Source organism: Paramormyrops kingsleyae, chromosome 15, assembly GCF_048594095.1.
Source record: "Paramormyrops kingsleyae isolate MSU_618 chromosome 15, PKINGS_0.4, whole genome shotgun sequence".
In the NCBI taxonomy this organism is placed as follows: Eukaryota; Metazoa; Chordata; class Actinopteri; order Osteoglossiformes; family Mormyridae; genus Paramormyrops; species Paramormyrops kingsleyae.
This window is the reverse complement of record NC_132811.1, coordinates 3,195,664-3,219,087: the sequence shown is the minus strand read 5'-3', so window position 1 is coordinate 3,219,087 and position 23,424 is coordinate 3,195,664. Positions and strand designations below refer to the sequence as shown.

The 23,424-nt window shown below is 45.9% G+C and overlaps 2 protein-coding genes across 4 annotated transcripts; both read right to left on the bottom strand.

The window, feature by feature from the left end:
* Positions 1 to 6,244: 6,244 nt before the first annotated feature.
* Positions 6,245 to 12,114, bottom strand: lim2.2 (lens intrinsic membrane protein 2.2). 3 transcript variants are annotated; one of them, XM_023843621.2, is made up of 5 exons: positions 11,879 to 12,114; positions 9,590 to 9,832; positions 9,286 to 9,426; positions 8,175 to 8,309; positions 6,245 to 6,909 (listed from the first exon to the last, which is right to left on the bottom strand). In XM_023843621.2, the coding sequence occupies exons 2-5, from the start codon at positions 9,765 to 9,767 to the stop codon at positions 6,830 to 6,832; spliced, it is 534 nt and encodes a 177-aa protein (XP_023699389.1). In that variant the 5' UTR covers positions 9,768 to 9,832; positions 11,879 to 12,114; the 3' UTR covers positions 6,245 to 6,829. The 3 variants fall into 3 exon arrangements, with proteins under 3 accessions (XP_023699389.1, XP_072555851.1, XP_023699390.1); XM_072699750.1 differs by having other exon boundaries at positions 9,590 to 9,809; XM_023843622.2 differs by lacking the exon at positions 11,879 to 12,114 and adding an exon at positions 11,721 to 11,860.
* A 737-nt stretch (positions 12,115 to 12,851) lies between these two features.
* Positions 12,852 to 22,923, bottom strand: ftsj3 (FtsJ RNA 2'-O-methyltransferase 3). The gene is made up of 21 exons (XM_072699749.1): positions 22,706 to 22,923; positions 21,825 to 21,930; positions 21,547 to 21,593; positions 20,275 to 20,354; positions 19,376 to 19,475; positions 18,906 to 19,100; positions 18,689 to 18,804; positions 18,504 to 18,608; positions 18,293 to 18,393; positions 18,087 to 18,173; positions 17,398 to 17,541; positions 16,860 to 16,995; positions 15,899 to 16,092; positions 15,688 to 15,802; positions 15,502 to 15,586; positions 15,269 to 15,416; positions 14,782 to 14,879; positions 14,501 to 14,603; positions 13,812 to 13,995; positions 13,598 to 13,692; positions 12,852 to 13,465 (listed from the first exon to the last, which is right to left on the bottom strand). Exons 1-21 carry the CDS (start codon positions 22,770 to 22,772, stop codon positions 13,207 to 13,209), a joined length of 2,565 nt encoding a protein of 854 aa, XP_072555850.1. The 5' UTR covers positions 22,773 to 22,923; the 3' UTR covers positions 12,852 to 13,206.
* Between the last annotated feature and the right edge of the window lie 501 nt (positions 22,924 to 23,424).

The following is a 23,424-nucleotide window of genomic DNA, read 5'->3' as shown; positions in this document are numbered from 1 at the left end:
CATTCGTCCCCTCCAACTGATTCAGAATGCAGCTGCTCGACTTGTTTTCAACCTTCCCAAGTTCTCCCACACCACTCCTTTGCTGCGCTCCCTACACTGGCTTCCTGTGGCTGCCCGCATCAGATTCAAAACACTGATGCTCGCATACAAAGCCAAAAATGATCTGGCTCCATCCTACCTAAAAGACCTCATCACACCCAGCACTGCACCACGATCTCTCCGATCTTCCAGCACTGCTCGACTGGTCCCACCACCCCTCAAGGCACAAGGAAGACACACCTCCCGGCTCTTCTCTGTTCTGGCACCAAGTTGGTGGAATGAACTCCCCCTAGATGTCCGAACAGCTGAGTCACTGAATGTCTTCAAAAGACGACTTAAAACACACCTTTTCCAGAAATACCTGAATTAGCACTTCTGGCATTATACTTTCTGGCATTCCTTTAAAAAAAACAAAAAAAAAAAAAAAAGCACTTTTCCAACAGAGTATTAGATCGATGGTATTCATAGCTTTGGTTTTATTAAGCTAGTATCGGGAAAAATTCATTGTAGAGTCTTAAAGCACTAATGTAAGTCGCTCTGGCTAAGGGCGTCTGCCAAATGCTGTAAATGTAAATGTAAATGTCACACCATTACCCGTAAACTCTGTGTATTGTAGTATGTGACAAGCCCACCCACCTATCACATCATGCTCAGAATCGTGTCTTTGCTATTCTTATACTGAATCGACTGAACAGAAATAGACACAGTCTAGCTTCTCTAAATAAATAAACACAGAGTGCTTATATGTGTGTGCACGCGTGTGTTTACATGTATTGTGGCACACCAGAGAGGTGGAGGAAAAACTGACTTTTGACAGGTGATGCAGTGATGGTCATTTATTTTCTGCAGTACAGCGATAGTTTAATCGTGAATTTATTTACCTGCATGAATGAATGAAAAACAAATACGAATACTCGAGTGGAAAAGGACAGGGTAACCAACACAAATTAGACTGACTGCTTTGCACTGCAGTTATGGTGCTGGACTGGGATTAAAAATCAGCCCTGGACTCTGGATTCCCTCCACGATATATTTTGCATACCGGTCAGCCCACTGGGAAAATGCCCAGGATACTGAGCTATTAATTAAGTTCTCCCCAAACGAGCTTGATGGGCCGAATGGCCTCCTCTCGTTTGTAAATTTCTTATGTTCTTATGAACTAAGACAACCTCTTCAACATTTGTTTCTAATGCTCTGCATGAATGGCAGTTACTGAGTTTAACACGTGGATGTGTTTGTTCTGTCAGGAGTTCATGATGGTGCCTTTAAAAACATGGAAATTATCTCTACTTGTCATTGTCCCTGATGAAAACATTTTTACACCAGTAAACCCAGTGGACCGGTATGTTCTGTCACACCTGGCCATGTGTCCTATGATACCCGGCACAGCATCCAGTCCGTAACTTATACAGGTGGATGGATGGCTTTTATGTTGCAGCCATGTCTGTATTTTTGTTGCATTAAGTGTCCATCTTCCAACCCCGTATCTAGTATTGGGTTGCTGTCCAGTATAAATGGATGCAATTGCTACAGTGATTGGAAGGAATTACTTGTGAAGTAGTGTATAATGTACAGCTTAATGGTGAAATGTAATAATAATCATCCCTAAACCCAGAATTGTCGCAAGCGTTATACAAATTGCATAAGCTGTTTAACTGCATACTTCGACATTGTTGTGATTGTAGGATAGGGCTGGCAGCCAGAACACTAAATGAGTCCTGCTATCTTCCATAAGCACTGCCCCTGTAAGCAGGATGCATCATGAATGAGATGCATGCTCATCACTTGGCAGAAATACTCAGGGCAATTTAGATGTAAAATCAGCCAAACAACGTGTTACTAGACCAGAACGCTGGAGGGATATCTACAGAAAACACGATAGGCAGACTGTATAAATTCCACTGCACTTCCATCATTTAGCACTTAAACATAAACACTGCTGTGCTGCAGGGTCACGGTGATGATCGAGTCTCACGAGGGACAAGAAACGCAGAAACCTGAGTGCAGCTCCTTGAGAAGGCTGAGATCATGCCTGGTCTGCAGCACATTTAAGTCATAATTCAAGAAACATTTCACTTTCATTCATGGACTCTTCTACACTCCAAGTATGCAATGAAGAGAGGTAACATTCCTCCAGGTTCACCGTGCAGACAAAAAGGGATTTGTACAGTATGTATATGGGTAAAACATGGTACAAATCACAAGCTGAGTGGCTGAACTTAAGGCTGTAGTCCACATACAGTATAAGTAAAGCAGAGTAAGTGCAACGACACGATAAATACACAGAACATTTTAAACACAACAACCCAAAGGAAATTCTATGCAGAAATGAATGAATAATAAACATCAAATAAGCTGTAAACTAAAAATACAGCAGCACAAAACATTTCACTGCTGATGTAAACACAGAATGAATAATGCGATAGATAATGCGATAGATTAGATACCTTACAATAAATATCTAGGCAGAACTTTGACAAGTAATAGTAGATAACTGCTAATATCAACAAAAATGCTGTTTGTGTTTTTGTTGTGTGAATTGTTATACATAAATATTTAAACTTTAAACAGAAAAAAACTAAATTAAAATGAATGTTAAGCATTTAGATTTAAACATGCTTGTATCTACCATTGAGGTCACCGAGGTCAAGTCCTCAGTATTTATTCTGCAACTCCAATACCCATGATCCATTGCGGGAACCCTTAGGGCAACTTGTGAACCCAATAAAGAACATGTTTCTTTGTGCTCTGCGCATGCCTCAACCCAAGCAGTCTGCAGCTGTAGATTATTGAGCAGGCCGGCCTACCTGTACTGTTCTGTTTATCTGACAGACATTGCTGTTTTGATGGAACCATTGAAATCATGTGCAGGGCTGCCAAGTCTCACGCCTCTGGCGTATTTAAAAGTAGTGGCATCAAGCCAAGAATGAAACCAGATAGGTGCTGTGCGCTGTTTGTGAAGCTGGAATGCACATCTCCAGCACTGAGGCTGATGTGATACACATCCCTATGCACTGCCAGTGATCCGTACATTAAAAAATACCAATTTACCAATGTAGTTACCAATGAAGCAACTACTAATGTGATATAATACGATTCACCCCTATTGTGATGCAGTGTGATTCGACACAGAGCCCGTGTGCCTCTGATCGGAAGGGATCTGTAGAAAGGATAGAGGTAGAGCAGGACATTCAGTGTAATTTTCAGAGGGAAGTGAAAATGTAAGAAAAAAAAAAAAAATCTGTTCCATAGATTTAGTTGACTAAATCAACATAAAAATAAATCAAATTAAAAGTACACTAAAACTAAAAAAAAAATCAGATGATTCAAGTATGACTAAAACTAAACTGCATTTTTGTTAAAAAACTAAGACTAAACCTAAATCAAAATATGCTGTCAAAATTAACACTGCATGTGAGCACATTAATGTGAGGCTCAGGAAAGCACAGGGACGTACTAAATGGTTACTTTCTGTTTATGATGTGATGCGTTGATCATGTGACTCATATGGCCTGAAATCACCTCTGCATTGTTCATGCGTGATCCTGCATGTTCTTGTTCTAATTCTTGCCAAACTGGAAACTGCTGATTTCTGCCCTGTGCATCATATTTTCGACATTAGGTTGTGAAAAACAGGGAGTTGATTCTCACGGTCATCCATCCATCCATCCATCTTCTGTAAATTATAAATTTACTGGGAGAAAAATGGTAACTCAAGAATACAGTGAGAGGAGGGGTGGACATAGGGCCTGAGCTACAACAAACCTCCCATTTTTACATTCACCCAAATGCTTTCATTTTCTTGGCAATTGTGTGGTAATCGTGCGCACGAAAATGTATGGAGGTAGTACAGAGAATGACGTGTGAGGACGTGCAAAACAGTATCTGATTTCGAAATAACATGTTGGATTAACAATGCCTATGGAACAAGTTACAGTAAATGTACACAGCTCGTAAATTAATTGTATGAGGCAACTGCAGATTTGCTAATGAGTTTTATAGAGAGACCTGCAACACTATGAGATCATGCCTGGGTACAGAGCAGTGGGTTTCGTGTGTTTTTTAATCCCTTTGAAGTACCATTTTAAACTGTAATTTATGTGCAGCACAGAGGGTAGCATTTACGTGTCGGTTCCCTCCCACCTCCGGTTTCTAGTTTCAAGTTTTGTTGTCGCACATTCCAAGAAACGCAATAAAATTCTTATCCTACAGCTGCATTGGGAGAAAGGACAAACAGCAGTGCAATACAGGACAAGACATTGCAGGACAAATAGCACTGCAATACAGGACAAGACAGTGCAGGACAAGCAACTGTGCAATACAGGACAAGACAGTGCAGGACAAGCAATAGTGCAATACAGGACAAGACAGTGCAGGACAAACAGCAGCACAAAACAGCAGTGCAGGACAAGCAACTGTGCAATACAGGACAAGACAGTGCAGGACAAGCAATAGTGCAATACAGGACAAGACAGTGTAGGACAAACAGCAGTGCAATACAGGACAAGATAGTGCAGGACAAGCAACAGTGCAATACAGGACAAGACAGTGCAGGACAAGCAATAGTGCAATACAGGACAAGACAGTGTAGGACAAACAGCAGTGCAATACAGGACAAGACAGTGTAGGACAAACAGCAGTGCAATACAGGACAAGACAGTGCAGGACAAGCAACAGTGCAATACAGGACAAGACAGTGCAGGACAAGCAACAGTGCAATACAGGACAAGACAGTGCAGGACAAGCAACAGTGCAATACAGGACAAGATGGTGCAGGACAAACAGCACTGCAATACAGGACAAGACAGTGCAGGACAAGCAACAGTGCAATACAGGACAAGACAGTGCAGGACAAACAGCAGCACAAAACAGCACTGCAATACAGGACAAGACAGTGCAGGACAAGCAACAGTGCAATACAGGACAAGACAGTACAGGACAAGCAACAGTGCAATACAGGACAAGATGGTGCAGGACAAACAGCACTGCAATACAGGACAAGACAGCAGGACAAGCAACAGTGCAATACAGGACAAGACAGTGCAGGACAAACAGCAGCACAAAACAGCAGTGCAATACAGGATAAGACTACGTAGGACAAATGGCAGTGCAAAACAGGACAAGGCAGTGCAGGACAAATGGCAGTGCAAAACAGGACAAGGCAGTACAGGGCAAACAGGAGCACAATACAGGACAGGACAGTACAGGACAAACAGCAGTGCAATCTAAGAATAAGTAAACAAATAAGTAACAAATATGTGCAATGAAAAATAAAGTTCAGAAGTGGAATATTAACAATGGCGATATATGGCAGTGGGGAGGATCGATACAGGTCTTAGGGTTAGAAAGCGTATGGCATTTTCAGACATCAACATGTGTTTTCATGATAGGATCGGGCCCCCGTAGGATTGGAAACCACAGTATAGCGTGCTGTAGTAGCATATTTCCTACTTTTGCACAGCCTGTTGTTTCACCCCAAGGGCCCAAATTAGGGATATGGTTAGCAAACTGAGGCTAGGGTTAGGGTTAGAAAAAATATATTATTTTCAGGCGTCAACATGACTTTTCATGATAGGACCGGGCCCCCGTAGGATGGGAAAACACAGTTTAGCGTGCTATAGTAGCATTTTTCCTACTTTCCCACAGCCTGTTGTTTCACCCCTAAGGCCCCAAATTAGGGTTAGAGCTGATGAAATGAGGAAATTGTGAATAGATTTTTTTTTCCTATCAATTTTCTGAACAGCGTCTCAATTAATCTTTTGCCATTTTTTGCAAAGTCTTTAAATGAACCTTTAAAACTTTCTCAGAGGCCCCACCAAAGGTTCTTTTGTTGTATTTCTCGTGGTTCCCTGATGAATTCAAACGAAAAACAACCATCATACGTACTGCAATGAAGAGTTGTTGGTTCAAGTCCCACCTCCAGCTCTGTATGTGGCCTAAGATGTGTGTTTAGATGAACTGCTGTCTCTTTAAAGGCTATAGTGTTTGTCCCCGTTTGAACTCTGTGATGAATGGCGGGTATCCTCCCCCCCCCCCCCCCCCCCCCCCCGCTTCTTGGGGGGGCTTCCAGGCTGACACTGATCTTGACCTGGGTAAGGGGATTTTGGATAATGATAGATGGATGATTTTTGTTAAATCTCATCATTGATGAAGTTAGGAGTCTGTGTGTAAATAAGCTTACCAGTCAATGAGTACTCAGCAGAAAAACATTTCAAACTGTTTTATTGTTATATGTATAGTATCCAGCATATGGAGGGTCTCAATTTCAAAACAAATGTTTAACCATTAGAACTCCTGGCTAAATTTATCCATGAAAAAAACCTTTTTTCTCTTCTGTACGTTTTTGATCGTCCTCTGTCAATCCTCACATTAGTCTTTTTGTGGTGGTCACACGTTGCATGACATGGAGATTCTGCATCTTTGCCTGCATTTTATTATATGTAAAGCATTAGAAAACTAATACAAGATAACTAAGAACCTAAGATAAACTGTTAAAGGCTTCTACATGTTACACAAAGATATGTGATGTCTGCACATAATCTGTAAGCAGCAGAGGATACAGAGGACACGGCCGATACAAGAGGTCTGGACTTAATATCGTTTCATGTTTTCTGTTCATGCTCCTAAGCTCTACTTAAGAGCATTGGACCTACTTGATAATGAGAAAGACAGGGAGACAGGTGTCCAGAAAACTGACATTTAACAGTGTTGATAATCCTGTTATATTTGAGCAGAAGTAGAGTTTCTCTCTGCAGGTTCCAAAGCAAGTTGTGGTTTATTTTTTATATTTTTACTGTAACCCACTGTCTTGGATATTGGGAGTAGATGATTCAGCAGTTTTCTTCTGATAGGTGTAAATCTGGATCACACCTACAAGAAGCAAGTAACAGAAAAAAACACGTCACATGCTCAAGGATGACCTCGGATTATGAGAAATTAAGACGTATTTTTTTTTTTACAGAATTTTTTTGAATAAAAATATTTTAACTCTGCGATGGACTGGCATCCCGTGGGGATGTATTCCTGACTCATGCCGGTGCTGGCTGGGATGGGCTCCAGGCCCAAAAGTGACTGTCTAGGACAAGCAGTTGGAAGATGGATGGATATAACAGCTTTGATTACAGCATCTAGAGCTACTGGAGATGGTTCAGATGACATTTAACTGAAATATTCACTAGAGAAGACAGTCTGTACTTATTTAGCTCGATAAATTCAATCAGTAAACAAATGACAATTTTGCCATAGTGTGATTTAATACTAGATATTAAGGAAATGATTCCCTGGTGATATTGCCTTTGCCCACATGAATATTCCAGAACCAGAAAAAGCAGAGCCATGTATTAATGTTACGGTGAGGAAGGAGCAAAGATGCGAACAAGGGAACCAGGGGAAAATGACATGGTAGAATGCAGAAAAGCAAGACCAAGGGACTGCAACTAAAATGCAAACGAAAGCCAAAGACAAAACTGAAACCGGCAGCATTACAGTAGCTAGATGCAACACAAGCACTAAGCAAAAAGGGAGGCAAGGACAGAGAGCAGAACAGCACAGAGCAAGGCTGCAAATGGGCAAAGGCACAGGATACCCAGGGCAGAGCAGGAAGTGCAGCAATGGGCAAAGGCACAGGATACCCAGGGCAGAGCAGGAAGTGCAGCAATGGGCAAAGGCACAGGATACCCAGGGCAGAGCAGGAAGTGCAGCAATGGGCAAAGGCACAGGATACCCAGGGCAGAGCAGGAAGTGCAGCAATGGGCAAAGGCACAGGATACCCAGGGCAGAGCAGGAAGTGCAGCAATGGGCAAAGGCACAGGATACCCAGGGCAGAGCAGGAAGTGCAGCAATGGGCAAAGGCACAGGATACCCAGGGCAGAGCAGGAAGTGCAGCAATGGGCAAAGGCACAGGATACCCAGGGCAGAGCAGGAAGTGCAGGAACAGCAAGAGTTTTAATAAACTGCAATTAGACTCTGGCCACTGTCAGCTGTGACTGATAAGCCCCCTCAGGTTCGAAGTCATGGCAACGGGGAAGGTGCGTGGAGTCAGGACAGAGGGGGGGGGGGGGGAGGAGGTATATGTAGGATATATAGGACTTATAAAAAACTGGCAGACAGATGCAAAGTGAAGATAAACAGTTTACCTCCCGCGAGTGTCAAGACGACTGCTATCCAGCCCAAGATGTAGGACCAGGAAAAACTCCAGTCAATGTAGCGCTTTCCGAAGAACTGAACCGTCACCCCAGTGTAAATCGCCAGGGCAAACAGGGTAAGAAAACCTAGGGAGGGAATGGGGGAGTAAGTTCATATTTCAGCTACTAACATCCATCTGTACCGAGGTGGGGGGATCTTATCCAGAAAGGGCTGTGATCTATGCAGGATTTCACTGCAACTCCCAAATCAGAAAGCTTATCCCAAAAGCTCGCATGCACACTGGCCCTCTGCAGATAAAACCGCCACCCCTGCTCTACACAAATAGGCCTGTTTATATCCTGTCTCGGTTACTCGTGTCTGTCTAAAGCTTTTCATTTCACAAGCATGCTTCATCCACTTAGCTTAAGTATATAAGATTCTAACAGGTCTGGATGCTGTTCATCCAAATAGTTATTTCAGTATTACTTCAACTACAGGAACTCGTGACCGTAGGCAGACATTTGCAGGAGAACATTTTAAACTGGATTTGAGAAAGCACTTCTTTACAACAGCGTGTAGTTAGAGTATGGAATAGTCTTCCTGTTAGTGTAGTGCCCTATTATTCAAATCACCTCTACCTGTGAGCCAGGTGTGAAGCCTCTGACCAATCAGAATCAGTAATTATTAAACTAACTACCTGGGAGAACTGAAAACAAGGCCTGGATTTGGAATCGAGGTCCAGATTTGAAGAACCCTGGGGTAGTGCAAGCTAAAACCCTGGGTTCCTTTAAATCTGAGCTAGATAAGATTTTAACAAGTTTAAGCTATTAGTTGAATTCTCCCCAAATGAGCCTGATGGGCCAAATTTCTGATAGTTTTATGTTCTTATGGCACCTGCGCTGTCCCCTAGTCCAGTATTTCCTAACCCGGTCACACTTTCACTCCCTCCCAGACAGTCTGAGGGGCCCTGCACCCGGTTTCAGAAACACTGACCTAGTCAGTATTTTAGCCAGTAATGTATGTAAAACCCATCTCTGCCAGCAGGGTCTCTCTATGATCTGATTCATTTCCATGTTTCTATATTTCCTCTAGCAATTCTACGTCCGTTCTTGTGGTACTTACTGGATAGCAGCAAAGCTATCCCACCGGATCTCATTAGCTTGTTCTTGGTTCCGTTGGAGAAGGCGCTTAGACCCATGATCACGCCAGCGAAGCAGCTCAGAATCGACAGCAGCATGAAGGTTCGCGTCGCATCCCAGAAGCCTGTGGATCGGCACGCGGCGGCACGTCACACCCAGGGAAATATTCCGATCCATAGACGCGTTCACTTTATTTACACGTGGGAGTAAAATAAACCCAAAAGCACCAGATTACTCCATCTTGGAAGCGAGGTGATGGCATGTCGGTGAAAGACAGTGAGACTCACCGATAGTGATGGTGTGGACATGGCACTTGTAATTGATGCAGAACCTCCACAGCCCCTGATTTGCTGGGCTGCCAGTGTAACGGTATTGCATCCAATAGTCCGTCGCCGTGGAGATGATTAGTAGCAAAAGGGCGGTCACACCACTTAGTGTGCCCCCACCTGCCAAATTGAACAGCATCAAGGAGCCCCCAGGAAATATGCCCTCCTAAAAGCACCGCACCTGTTAGCCAGAGTGGGCAGGACCTGAGTAGGAAGAAATGTGGGAAGAGAATGACCTCCTATCCGGATGTACACAGACTATTCCGATAATGGAAGAAGATCTGATCACAAGACCATATGCTGAAAGTTAGCATATTCATGTTTATATATTATGTAGACAAGCTCTCAAACTAAGCAGGCAACCTCTACAGTACTATCCATGCCAGTGGCACCCCAACTTATACAATAATATGCTGTACATTGTGAAATGGTGTTCTTGCATGTATGGGAAACGGCATCTCATGTTGGAGCAGTGAATCTCATTTTCTTCACTGGAAGGGCAGCCATGAGGGATATCTTTCTCTTCATCACATGGGCACCTCATCATGTCCGCTCACTTGGAAGGGCACCTCATCATGTCCGCTCACTTGGAAGGGGACCCCAGAAGTCACTTCATGAGTTTTTTTTCCCACCAGAAAGGCACCCAGAGGGCACCTCAGGTTCACCCAATTGCACCTTATATGGTACTACATCACATTTTATCCAATAGAAGGGCACCTATTCAGGCACTTCACCATGTTTTTTTAGCCACTTAGGAGTTCCCTTTACACTGCTGCATGCCAATCGCTCTATCGGAAAGGGCACCCTTTATAACACTTACTCATGTAGGGGTGGCATCAAAGGGCACTTTATAACAGCACCCTTTTCCATTGGAAGGTACCCATAGGGGCCGCTTAGACCAGCCATTCTCCACCCGTGGGTCGCAACCCAAGTTCTGAATGGGTTGCAAGGCAGAGTTGGAAACATTTTAAAACCAGCAAGCTCCTATGCTGATCCACGATCAGATTTCCCAGCCACAATCCTAGAATTAACATATATGAATGGGTCTTGGGTCTGCAAATGTATAGTGCAAAACTAGTGAACACTCAACCAATCCAAGAAGCCAAACCGCAGATGCTTAATTAAAAATTTACTGGCACATCCAATCAGATTTGAGTTTTAGGCATTAATTGGCGTTAATTGCAGAGCGCACTGCACGCTTGATCGCAGTGTTAATTTAGACTTATACAAGATATAGGGTCGCGACTGAGCTGGCATGGTAAAAACTGAGCTATGGTGCAAAAAGGTTGAGAACCACTGGTTTAGACCACTGTAAGGACACCACATCAGATTATCTCCATTAATAGGGCCTCATTAGGACAATCCAGAGGGAACTTTAGCAACTTCTTTTCAGTCAAATTTCATACAATCTTCTACGCAAAATGCAATGCAGAGCCCAGTCAATCTTTTAAAAAGCCGTTATCCTTTTCAAACCCAGCATTCATTACAATTAATGTCAATAAAATATTACATTACAGTTAATATCCATAACATGATATAACTGCATAATTGTAACCATTATGAACTTTTTTGTAGCCTCTATGTCATTGTCTAGGATGGCAGTGAGCACATGACTCCAGGAAGCATGTTTACGCATTTTCAGTGGGACCTCACAGACCCCACAGATATTAGCGATGCCATGGAAAGAAGCCATCAGAAGAATTAACACAAAGATTTGATCAGTTGAAAGAACAAAGCAGCTGGTCTGCCTACAAACTGCAAAAACTGAATTACTTGTTTAGCAGACAGGAAAAACAAAATGAGCCACACAGACGGACAACAAAGATGTTTTCAAACTACACTCATCTGTCCTTGCTGTAAAAAACAGAAAATAAACCTGAATAAAGCATGAAAGACATCTGCAAATTAGAATACCCAGTCATGGAGGAATAGCTTTAAACATTTAGCAATGCATTTTTAAAATATTCAGTTTGCTTTACAACTAGTCCAGTGTTTGCTACAATAAATACAAAACACAGGTCCACCGTTATCATTTAAGTAGGAAATTTACCCAGCAATTCCAGATAAAATTTAAACTAAATATTGAATTTACCTTCTTGCTGACTAACACAAATGCTGGAGCGAGCAGCTAAGGAAATCTACAGCCCACGCATCACGTGTTTTTGCACCAAGAACATTTTAAATCTGACCTTCTTCAGCATTTACACTTTTGTGACTGACTTGCACACATAAAAAAAAGTCTGGAAATACCTCTTTTGCCCCGATCCGCCGCTTCCCCACAGCCGCCAAGGCTGTCCTTGGCTCCGTCTATCCTTTTTAAGCTGCCTGCACCATACCCTTATTGTTCTGGTTACAATGGGGGGGAATGATCGAGGGCGACACGTGAGGGACGCTAATCCCTGTGGCTCTCTCTGCTGTCCCATTCATCCCACCCCATCACCTTGGACGCCAGCAGCTCTTCCCCCCGACATACCTCACCATCTCAGCACCCCCCCTCCCCCACCCCAACCCATCCTGCCGGGCCCCCACTCGCTCCTCGGACCTGGTTCGCCCTGGCAGAGTCCTCCCATCACATTCTCCCTCCTCCTTGGCCTCTCATCCCGCTCTTCATTCTCGAGGGAAGAGAGGAAGGAAAAAAAAAAAAAAGTCGCTGATTCGCACTGGCAGTGGTCAGCATCACAGGACCCCTATTGTTGACTGGGGCACCAAGCCAGAGCCCCTGACTGGGCGGGACACTGACGCATCTGTCATCCCATCATCATCCTCCCTGGCATTCCAGACACATCTGCGGGCTGCACACCAGCACCTCTGCACTCCAAACAGCAGCCACTGCCAACCCCAATCGCAGAGTTAAGGAAACACTCATTTACAGTCAAAGCACTGGTTGTAGGAGTCTGTACTGTGTGATGCTAAACATCTTTGGTAGCTACACATCCTCCAATCACAAAGCTTGCTGCGTCCCTTTGTTGATCAGTACTTGACATCCTGCGTAATGAAAATGACACCGTATCAGAGCCAGAAAACACCAGGCCCATGCAGCCACTCCGGGGCCTCAAAACGTAACGCGACGTCACAGAGGAGACGGAAAACAACGCACAAACGGCGCATTATGCCACAGCGGCCCCCAAACATCTCGAAGTCGCCGCCCAGGTCCGTACTGTACTGACCAATGGGAGCCAACTCTCCATGAAATGATACATTGTATTACTTAAAGAAAGACTAATTCATGTAAAAGAGAAGTTTATTGTTCGAGTTGTTAAGAAAGAATTTACAGCTGAAGACCAGGCCGAAAGGCCGAGTGAATGGGGAGGACATTTCTATGCATCATAAACCCAGCATACAAACTCATAACAACACTGACTGTAATCAGTTACGAGGCTGAGACTCGGACAGTCAGGCAAACAGGGAACAATCTCCCATCTCTTAGGGGTACCTTCAGGGGCAAGACGACAAGTAGAGTTTGTGCTCTTGCTCAGTGTCATGTCCCAGCAAGCCACGCTGAGGGGCTCTATAGCGTCACCAGTTCTCCCAGTTCCACTCTTATTGTCCTCTGCACACTGCAGACATTGGGGGGTGGGTTACTTCTTGTTTGCATGTCCCTTCCCTGCCTTCGTTCCCTTACCCCCCTTTTTCCCTTTGCCCCCCTTGCCCCCCTTGCCCCCTCCCCGCCTCTCCTTCCTCTTCTCGCCCCTCATGTCCTTCTTCATCCTCCCATCCACGACGCGGAAGAATCCCTTGACGCCGGCGGGTCGCCGGACCTTCCTGCCGGCCCCCTTCTTGGCCACCAGGTAGGTCACCTCCCGCTTCTCCTTCCCGACGCCCGCCTTCTTGTAAATACTGACGAGGAGAGGGAATGGAAATGAAGGGGGGGGACGAGTCGCAGAATTGGCCAATTACAGACACGCGTCTAAATACCCGCGTGCCGCCCGCATATATGCTCAGGAATGTTCTAGCGAACGCGGCACCGACCTTTTCAGCTGAGCCATCTTTTCCCGCTCGGAAATGTCCACGGTGTTCACCACTGCCTCCGCCTTCTTCTTCACCTGCTCCATCTTTTTCAGCATCTGACACACAGACACGCCAGTCAGACTGTGACCATCACCATGCCTGATATGGGCCCAGTCCTCCCCTCCCCTCACACTCCTGCCTCCCCCCCCCCCCCACTCCCTCTGCTCCTCCTCACCCTCCTCTTCTTGCGGGCCTTCGCCTCCGCCACGCGCTTGATGGGCCGGGCGTTGATCTCCTTCCAGCGCTGCTTGTACTCCTCCACCATCTCGGGGGTGACTGGCACCGGTCTACGTCGGTGCTTCTTCTCGTCCTCCAATAACCACTCGGGGATGTCGCACATGTCCTCCGAGTTGGCGAACCTGGGGGCGCGTGGCATGAAGCGCAAAGTCTCAGACATAGATGCCTCATTTGACAGGCAGAGGTGTGAAAGGTCTAAACTGCCGTGGCAGATGTATTTAAATGACTTGTGACATTCGTGAAACTGGCGATCAATTCCACAGGGAGGGATGGATGGATGGATGGATGGATAGATAAGCCCTGAAGCTTGGCCAGCTTATCGGCGTGCCGTGCCGTGCTGTGCCGTGCCGTGCCGTGGCGTGCCGTGCGTGCAGAGGCTTTATAAATACAAAGGTAAACCTTAAGGGTGACTCCAGTACACAACATGAGTTCTGCTAAATTAAAACCGACGTTCTATCAACGTGGAACATAAAGGAGAAATCATAATGGGAAAAATGTATACTGACAAGTTCTGATGTGAAAACAAAGACTGGTGGTAATGCCCTGAAGGACAAGTCACTCAGGCGTAAACAGGGCTGCCGCAGGTCCGCATGCGGAAAGCAAGCAGGTGACAAGTGACAGTGAAACCTGTGAAAGGAGCCATTGATGAGGTCCCTCTCCTTCTTCTTGGACGTGGCTATTTGAGAGCCGAGCGCCAGGCCTTCGGGGTCGAGGATCCGAGCGCGTTTACCTGCGGAAGAGAAGGACGGCCCCGATAAACCCCAGAACCTGACAAGGCGGCCCCGATAAACCCCAGAACCTGACAAGGCGGCCCCGATAAACCCCAGAACCTGACAAGGCAGTCCCTTCCAGGAGAACCCCATCTCCAGCAAAGGACGTAGCTGGGATTCCCCCCCAGGGAGACTCACTTGTGCTCTCCACCGGTACCACCTGGAAGTCCCCATCATCTTCAGCTCCGGCGGCTCCAGCCAGCCCCCCAGAAGCCTTCTTCATGTGGGCGATCTCCCTGCAAGGACACCAGCTCATCAACACAAGGCTCTTCCCGGGGTCAGCAGATGCTGGTGCTACAAGGTGGTTTGAATTAAACATCTGGCAGCCTTGGGCTCTGAGTCAGTCTCACATCTGCAGGTACCATAAAGAATGTATCATGTTTTAAAGGTACGTAACTCGTGCATACTTTGCACGAAACCTCAATTTACACATATTCATAATTTATGTATAATTTACTGTATTTGTATATATCTTATCTGCACATGGTCTGATGGTAACTGCATTTCATTGGCTCTGTCCCTGTATTCAGCACAACAAAAGTTTAATCTCATCTGGACATCAGAAATAGTAGCTATACTGCTGCCCAGCTGCAGAGCTGTTCTCGCGGAAGCAGGACCCTCGAACCTCTCGTCATCGCTGCTGTCGTCCGAGTCGCTGCTGCTCCCTTCGCTCCCCTCCGCCTCCCGCGAAGGCCCCGCCTCCCGCGAAGGCCCCGCCTCCTCCCGCTCTGCTGCAGCTTCTTCCTCCACCGCCTTCCGCTTCCTGCTTTTATCTGTGAGCACAGCGGCAGGTGCAGGTTGCAGCCCTGGGCCCAATGAGACGGCGGAGCTCGATCGGGCGCCATCGGTCGCACTCACCGCCGGACGGCCTGCTCTGCAGCCTCTGCGCCTGTCGGATCTCTCTGTCGGCATCGGCATCCAGGTCCAGCTCAGAGAAGATATCCTGTGTGGGAGGAGCCAAGGAACCATCACACTGCCACTCTGGTAGACGAGCGGGCGAGGGGATTAAAATCGTTAAAATATTAATAAAAACGAAGGCAAGACCTTGCTAAACCACAGACTGGTCTCAGAATCCCTCTTTTCCTCTTTCCCCTCCAGATCCACCAGCAGTTCATTGCCCTGCCCTTCCTCCTCCTCTTCCTCCACATTGAAAGACACTCTGCAAGACGAGAGAGGCGGCCATGTTCAGACAGATCAGCATGAGCCCGGCATGTACGGAAAGATGGGGGGGGGGTCAATAAAAAAGGACTGGTACTTTTTCTTCCCCTTCTTTGCATCCATTTGTTTTTGTCTTTGCTCAATATCTTCCAGGTCGTCAGGATCCAGGTCCGACGCCAGGGACATCTTGTCGCTGTCGCCGTCGGACAGGTACACGTCGTCATCCCGGTCCTCCTCGTCCACAGCCGCGTCTGCGGCCTTCATGTCTCCCCGGGAAAACTCACTCAGAGCCTGAGGAGCAACCGTGACATGAACCGGCTGAGTCGGACCCCCGGACGAGCACCAGCACGCAGAAACATTATTCTGAAAGGAACCTGTCCGATACTCACAGTCCATTAACAACCATCATAATCCTGACGTAGCTGGGATTCTGTTCAACGTCACGACCAAAGTTCTCTAGTCGTTTACAACCAGGAAGGAATACTATTGGTTTCAATTAAAAATCTTTAATACAGTCCTAATTTTACCTCACAATTACAGCGTATTGATATGAAAGGTAATTCTGTCATCCCGTGTCCCGTTTTGAAAATATATCGACATATCGTAAAACTTCGAAATACCGCCCAGCCCTGTTACAGATTCACTTTGTGTCGTAAAAGGCTTGCGTGTCCTTGCACTCGCTGTTTCTCCAAATTTGTGAGTTCTCCACTGCTGTTTGAGCGGCCGACGACGGCACGAGTTCTCCCTGATGTTAGTCAAAGTAACGTTAAGTGTGCATCACAGGCAGAAAGCAGAAAACAAGACACTTTGACGGCTGCCATTCGCACGCCACGTACGCTTCTGCGGAGATGCCATCGCAGTAATGGCCGCCTTCCTCACTCTACAGGACCACCATAGGTAGTGGACTATAAAAATATCTAGCAGCATATCTATAGATGCACATAAAGACAGGGTGCAGACGGGGGAGGTAGTGACCCCGCCAATTAGGGATCCAGATCCAGCATTACAGCCTCCCACAAGACCGGCCCGGTTGGACTCCCAGTATGCACTGGGCTTACCTTGGCTTTGTTGATGGTGTGAAGGGAGAACATGGAGGAGTCGTTGTTGTCGGCGATGGAGACACCGGGCAGGTCCATCTTCAGCTCCACCCTTTCCCTCTGCTTCCTCCGCTCCTTCAGCAACTTCCTCTTCTTTCTGTAAACAGAAATTGGTCCATTTAAATCAGCAGCACCATCCAGCTGATTCTTGGTGTGTCCGGTTACATTTCCCAGGTCACAGGGCTATAAACTATGAGTGAACTTCATGTCCGCGTCTCCTGGAGAAGGACTCGCAGCACTAAGTACAGCGAAAGCGTGAAGGCCGGAAACGCAGAGCGGCCCAGCGGGAGACCTACCTCCGCGGGCGGCCCAGCGGGAGACCTACCTCCGCGGGCGGCCCAGCGGGAGACCTACCTCCGCGGGCGGCCCAGCGGGAGACCTACCTCCGCGGGCGGCCCAGCGGGAGACCTACCTCCACGGGCGGCCCAGCGGGAGACCTACCTCCGCGGGCGGCCCAGCGGGAGACCTACCTCCGCGGGCGGCCCAGCGGGAGACCTACCTCCGCAGCTCAGCCACCTCCTCTTCTTTGAGCTCAGCCAGCTTCTTCTCCATCTCCGCATCCTCCTCATCCTCTTCTGTGCTCTTCTTAGGTTCCTTCTTGCTCTCCTTCTCTGCATTTTCCCCCTCATCACTGGAGCTGAAGCTGAGGTGGTCCATCACAAAAGATACCACACGGCGACTTCATAAATGCTGAATCATTTTTAACAAAGCATTACGAAACAGCAAAGACCCTAAAGTGATGCAAAAAATAGTGGAAGGTGGCAGTCAGGTCAGGCTTCCAGCTAAGGTGCTTCACTGAACTAACCATTTCTCATACATGTGTAATTTTGTGTGTGTGTGTGTGTGTGTGTGTGTATATATATACATACACATGTAATTTTGTGTGTGTGTGTGTGTGTGTGTGTAAATATAAATAAATATAAAAGTTTTCCAGTACTTCATCAGCCCCCTCCCCACAAAAACACCAACAGCATGTGGGTTAAGTATTTCTGCTCACTATGTTGACCAAGATAGTAAATACCGCAGTGTTAACCTTATAAACACCATCAATGAGCAGGGATGTGGTTTCATGACATGCACTGACATTTTCAGCCTGATGCACATAAGTGGAGGCCATTCACAAACATGAAGATGAAATATCTGTAGATGGATAATGATGTGCTACAAACAACCAGCTAACTCAAGTACCTCATGTCCTGTTCAAGTTCCTTAGCTTCATCCTTCAGTTTTTTAGCCAGGAATTTCCTGAGCTTTCCCCTCCAGTTCAGCAGAAGTCTGTGGTCAGAAATGACAGGAAACAGTGAGTTTGCGTGTCAAGCTGTGGGGACGGCTCACGGCCTTCAAGGAGCAACTGGAGAGCAGCAGGACGCGAGCGGAGGACGGCCATCACCTACCGAAGCTCTTTGCGGCCCAGGACCTTAATGTCACGGCAGCACTCTTTGATCTCATTGGTTGTGGCTCGGTGAGAAGTCAACCCGGCGTTGTCAAAAGTGATCTTTAAAAGGTCACGAGTGGAAAGAAAACATAGAATCATAGGCCATCTTTCCATTTATAATAGTGTAATTACCATGCCCCATGTCCGCTAAAGTGCTCTGGGGTCTTTACCTCACTGGCTTTGCTCAGGAAGTCCACTGGGTTCTCAGCTTTAAGGAACTCAGTGACTGAGAAGGTGTGGTACAGTGTCAGGTCGCCGTCGGCGTAGCCCTCAGCCTACAATGACAACTTATCGTTAGACTGGAAACGTTTATATTGACCGGGTGGTCAAACCCCCCCCCCCCACAGAAACCTACCTTGGGTTTCTTCACGGGAATCAGCTCCTTCACAGTCTTGGCTTGAACGTCCACCTCCTTGAAGGCATGTTTCGGGTCAAAGAATTTGTTGTCAATTTTATTTGGAGCCAGGTAACCTGAAGAACACATCGGAGGGAAAACCGGTTGAAGAAAACGGAACCACAAGTGCAGTTTCCATCGGAGGCGAAAATAAATGAGAGAGCCGAATACGGCGTACCCTGGCAGACCACGAAAATCTCCGCAGACTCATTACGTGAGGCCTGGGGCTTGGTGGCCTGCACCTTCTTGAAGAACTGCTGGAAGATCCAGAGCAGCGGCTGGTAATCCTTGGAGCGGAACACCTTGGTAATAAAGCTGCCTCCTTTGGCCAAGAACTCACAGGCCAGCTTGAGGGCCATGAGGGTGAGATGAGCTGTTGGGGGCGAGGAAATGGCAAGAGGCTCAACGTACGTCCATGACAACGGGAAAAAGAATAAATTACGGCATGGAAAAGGGAACAGAATCCCAAGCATCAGGAGACACTTGCCCATTGTTTTTGACTTTGAAACAATACCTGCTAAACACCCTTTATTATTTATATTATAAGACGAAGCTGAGATGCAATGAGGGAACTACTCCACAGTTCCGCTTTCAGCTGTTTTAAGCTCTACCAAAAACCCCCCAAATTCTGTCACCGGAGGTCATTACCCTGAGAGAAGGCGTCATGTTCCCAGTTGGCCCCAACATTAGGTGCACCGTCATTCAGAACGACGTCCACCTTCCATGTCTGCAGCTCCTTCCGGAGGGCCTATCAGACACAAGGCAGCTCAACCACAACTAAACAGCATCCATTATGCTCACAAACACTGCAACACAAAGGATCTTCACAAGCAATGTTAACGCTACGGCAGTGAAATCCAGGAATCACAGCATCCCCAGTTTAGACAAGAAGTTCAATTATAATTTTAGTACATTTTGTACATATACATATGGCTTCTATTGTGCTGAACTGCACTGTATTTCCATTCATCCATCCATCTTCTAACAAGGATTGCAATTTTAATTAGTTATACTAAGTATATTCTATGTAATATATGACTATTGTGGGGATGTTTGAATGAATTTAGTTTACCTTGATATTGCCCAGTGGACACCAAAAATGTGTACCTACTTATCCAATAAATGTCTTTAAAAAACAATACAGCTGATTAGGTAAAATACGAAATACCTTGTCTCTATACAGTTAGAATACAAGTCAATGCGAATTTACAAATCACCACCATCTGTTTTACCATCCCAGCTTTTTTGGAACTGGGGTTGTACAATTACATTTCATTTGTATTATAATAATGCACTGTATTATATTACACATGCATTTCCCTCTTCTAAGGGGCTGTCACAGATTCAAGCTGCTTCACATGCTCACCAACTAAGCATTCCTGCTGCCCTCTGTTGCATCTGCTAGAACTGAAACTAACAGCTTCCTCTCATGCAAACACAGCTGCAGCAGACAAGCATCTTGTCAGTAAATGGACACAGAAATAACTTGCAATTAAATTTCCCTCTTAAAGGAGACAGACCGACCTTCTTACTCAGCCACTACTCACCTGTCTACACTTCTCAGTAGTAATGTCTTCTTGGAGACTGACCACGTTGGGAATGGCTTTGATTGGCACCAGGTCAACTCCTGCAGAGACACATTTATACAGACAGGACGGAGAGAGAAAATGTCAAACGATAATCCTAACGCTGATTCATTGTTTTCCACAGAGACCAATAAACAATGGTCAGCACTGCAGGTTCAGGCTTTCTTATTTTTTCCCAGGAAAAAAATAAAGTGCCCTAATTGGTGCTGTAGTGGGGGGGGGGGGTCAATATTATCATTTATCCTGATATTTTAAAGCTGAAATATCACACAGTGATATTATCAGTGTCAGTGGGTGAGCGGTAAGGCTTCGGTGATGGATGATATTCGCCATGAGTTCTTGAAAGCTCTTGATGTTGAGGGGGTGTCTTGGCTGACACGCCTCTTCAACACCGCGTGAATGTCGGGGACAGTGCCTTTGGTTTGGCAGACTGGGGTGGTGGACCCAAGGAAGGGGCACTGGAGGATGTGTTCCAGCTTTAGGGGGAGTCACACTCCTCAGTCTCCCTGAGGAGGTCCCAGATCAAGGAGGAACGATGTGGATTCTGTCCTGGCCGCACTGGGACATGCACTGGGACGGTTTGCAGATGAGTGTGTCTTGAACGTGGCTGAGGATCAACACCTCCACGTCCATGGTTCCCAATCAGAAAAGGATGGGTTGCCCTCACCTGCTGGGGGGATGAGTTATTGCCTCAAGTGGAGGAGATTAAGTATCTCAGGGTCTTGTTCACAAGTGAGGGAAGAAGGGAGCGGGAGATCGACAGGTGGATTGGTGCAGCATCGACAGTAATGCAGATACTGTACAGTTCTGTCGTGGATAACAGAGAGCTGAGCCAGAAGGCAAAGCTTTTGATTTACTGGTCGATCTACGTTCCTACCCTCATCTACGGTCATGAGCTCTGGATAGTGACCAAAAGAATAAGACATCAGATACAAGAGGCTGGAATGAGCTTCCTCTGCAGGGTGGCTGGGCTCAGCCTTAGACAGGGTGAGGAGCTCGGACTTTCGGGAGGGACTCAAAGGAGAGCCGCTGCTCCTCCGCATCGAAAGGAGCCAGCTGAGGTGGTTCAGGCATCTATCTCGGATGCCTCCTGGGGAGGTGTTCGGGCAAATCCAACCAGGAGGAGGCATAGTATTATCTTGATGCATCCCTACATTTTAGAAAATCTGCAAATCTATTGTACATCCAGTATAGACCCAAAGACCCAAAGTGATCATCAAAATCAGCACTCACCAATAATCAGGCTAGAAACTGGCATGAACTTTGAAGCCACTTGCAACCTATGGTGAGAATGCAGACAATGCAGTTAACACAGAGACTGTTTACAAGATACATCATCAAGATGTATAGGCCATATTGGTCTATGAGCTTGAATGATTTTTTTTTTTTTACGTTATCTTTTGTACAGTGTCAATCTTTCCAACAAGTAAATATTTATGTAATTTAATCAGACTGGAATAAATTGCTAGATACAGAATCTGCATTGATGCATTGATGATTGCGCTACTGACCAACCCCCAGGGGCAGCACACAAATCCAAGAGTGCCCGCGCTTTCTGCAAAAACTGATATTTACGGTTGAGCTGGATGAGCTTGAAGGAGGAACGAGACCGGTAACCTGGAAATAAAGAGCAAAGGCAATGTCAGTCTCAAAGCAATGTAATCTTCCCAGTGAGACTCAGCATAATAACGCTGTCAGCCTCCACCTCGTACATTAGGTATTCTACCCTCAGCTATGTACGCTCCTATGGCGGTCCAAACGATTCACAAGCCTAGCCAAGTTAGATGCCACCTATGTAGCTGTCCTTCGCTATGCATTGCCCACCAACGTGATCGAGCCGGGTCACGCACGCTATCCAGCTACCCTTCGCCATCCGAGGCACAGCTGCACTGTAGAGGCGGGTTGTGCGGACTGTCGCACGCTACGTCCAGCTGGATAGGTGGTGTCTTGTTTAGCTAAGCTTATGAACTGTTTGGCCTCCCATAAGCTCCCGGGCAAAAAAAAATGGCCAAGCCAATTAAGCACAGCATTATAAACGGGAATGAGCAATTTTCACATTTTGTTAGGGCTCTATAAATGTCTTCTCTACTAAATCAAATTCTAAAATCGTGTCTGACATCCACTAATGGATATGTACTCATTCTTCAAGTCAACTACGTAAACTAATGTAAAATGATCTTATTCAAGACTAATCAACTAGTCGAATTCCGTTCGGTATCACTAATGTAATGGTGAGGTTCTTAAATATCTTGTTTTATAGGGATACACTTCCACTGTGACATTTTAACTAATATAAAGAACTGATTTCATAATTTAATCTATTAACAGTGCACTAGATCAGCATTGGCCCTCGAGCAGGAAAGTCGCAGCTTGTCAAGTTGTCATAACTCACCGGTCTCCTTCGCTAGGTGGTAGAATTTATCTTTCCTAGTCTTCCCAACTTTTAACTTTTTGCCCATGTCGGTTGTTGTTAAAGTCTATGGCTATAAACAAAGTTTTTAGTGAATATTCGGATATATTTACAGAACAGCAGTACAACTCGTGAATCCCGAAACAAGACACGTGTGGACATCCGAGCACGTAATGGACGTCACAACCCGTCGTCATCAAAACGCTCCTTTCAAAAAAATAAAACTTTATTTAAACTCCTGTGACATCAATACAATCTGTGCGTCTGAGGTCCATGATAATTTTACAATATTGCCGCATGGTGGCAAGAGATGCAATTACCACAGAAAATAAATTATTTAACCTTTAATTATAATAACTGAAACCTTGCTAAACGACTGAAAAGTAAGCTATCCAAAGTTACTGAAACATACGGAGCCCCTTAGTTGTCACGGTAGAAAAAAAAATATTATTTCGTTCCCTCAATTTACTAAATCGTACCCTCGAATTACTAAATCGTGCGCTCGATTTAGTAAATCGTACCCTCGAATTACTAAATCGCGCCCACGAATTGTTTATCGCTACCATATTGATCATTCATGGACACAGGGTCATGGAGCGTTTCGATTTAATACAGTTTTATTTTGATACTGGGCTGAAATATACTGACATTCTTTGAGTTTTGGCTGTTAAGCACAACATTGTGATGTCGTTGGCAACACT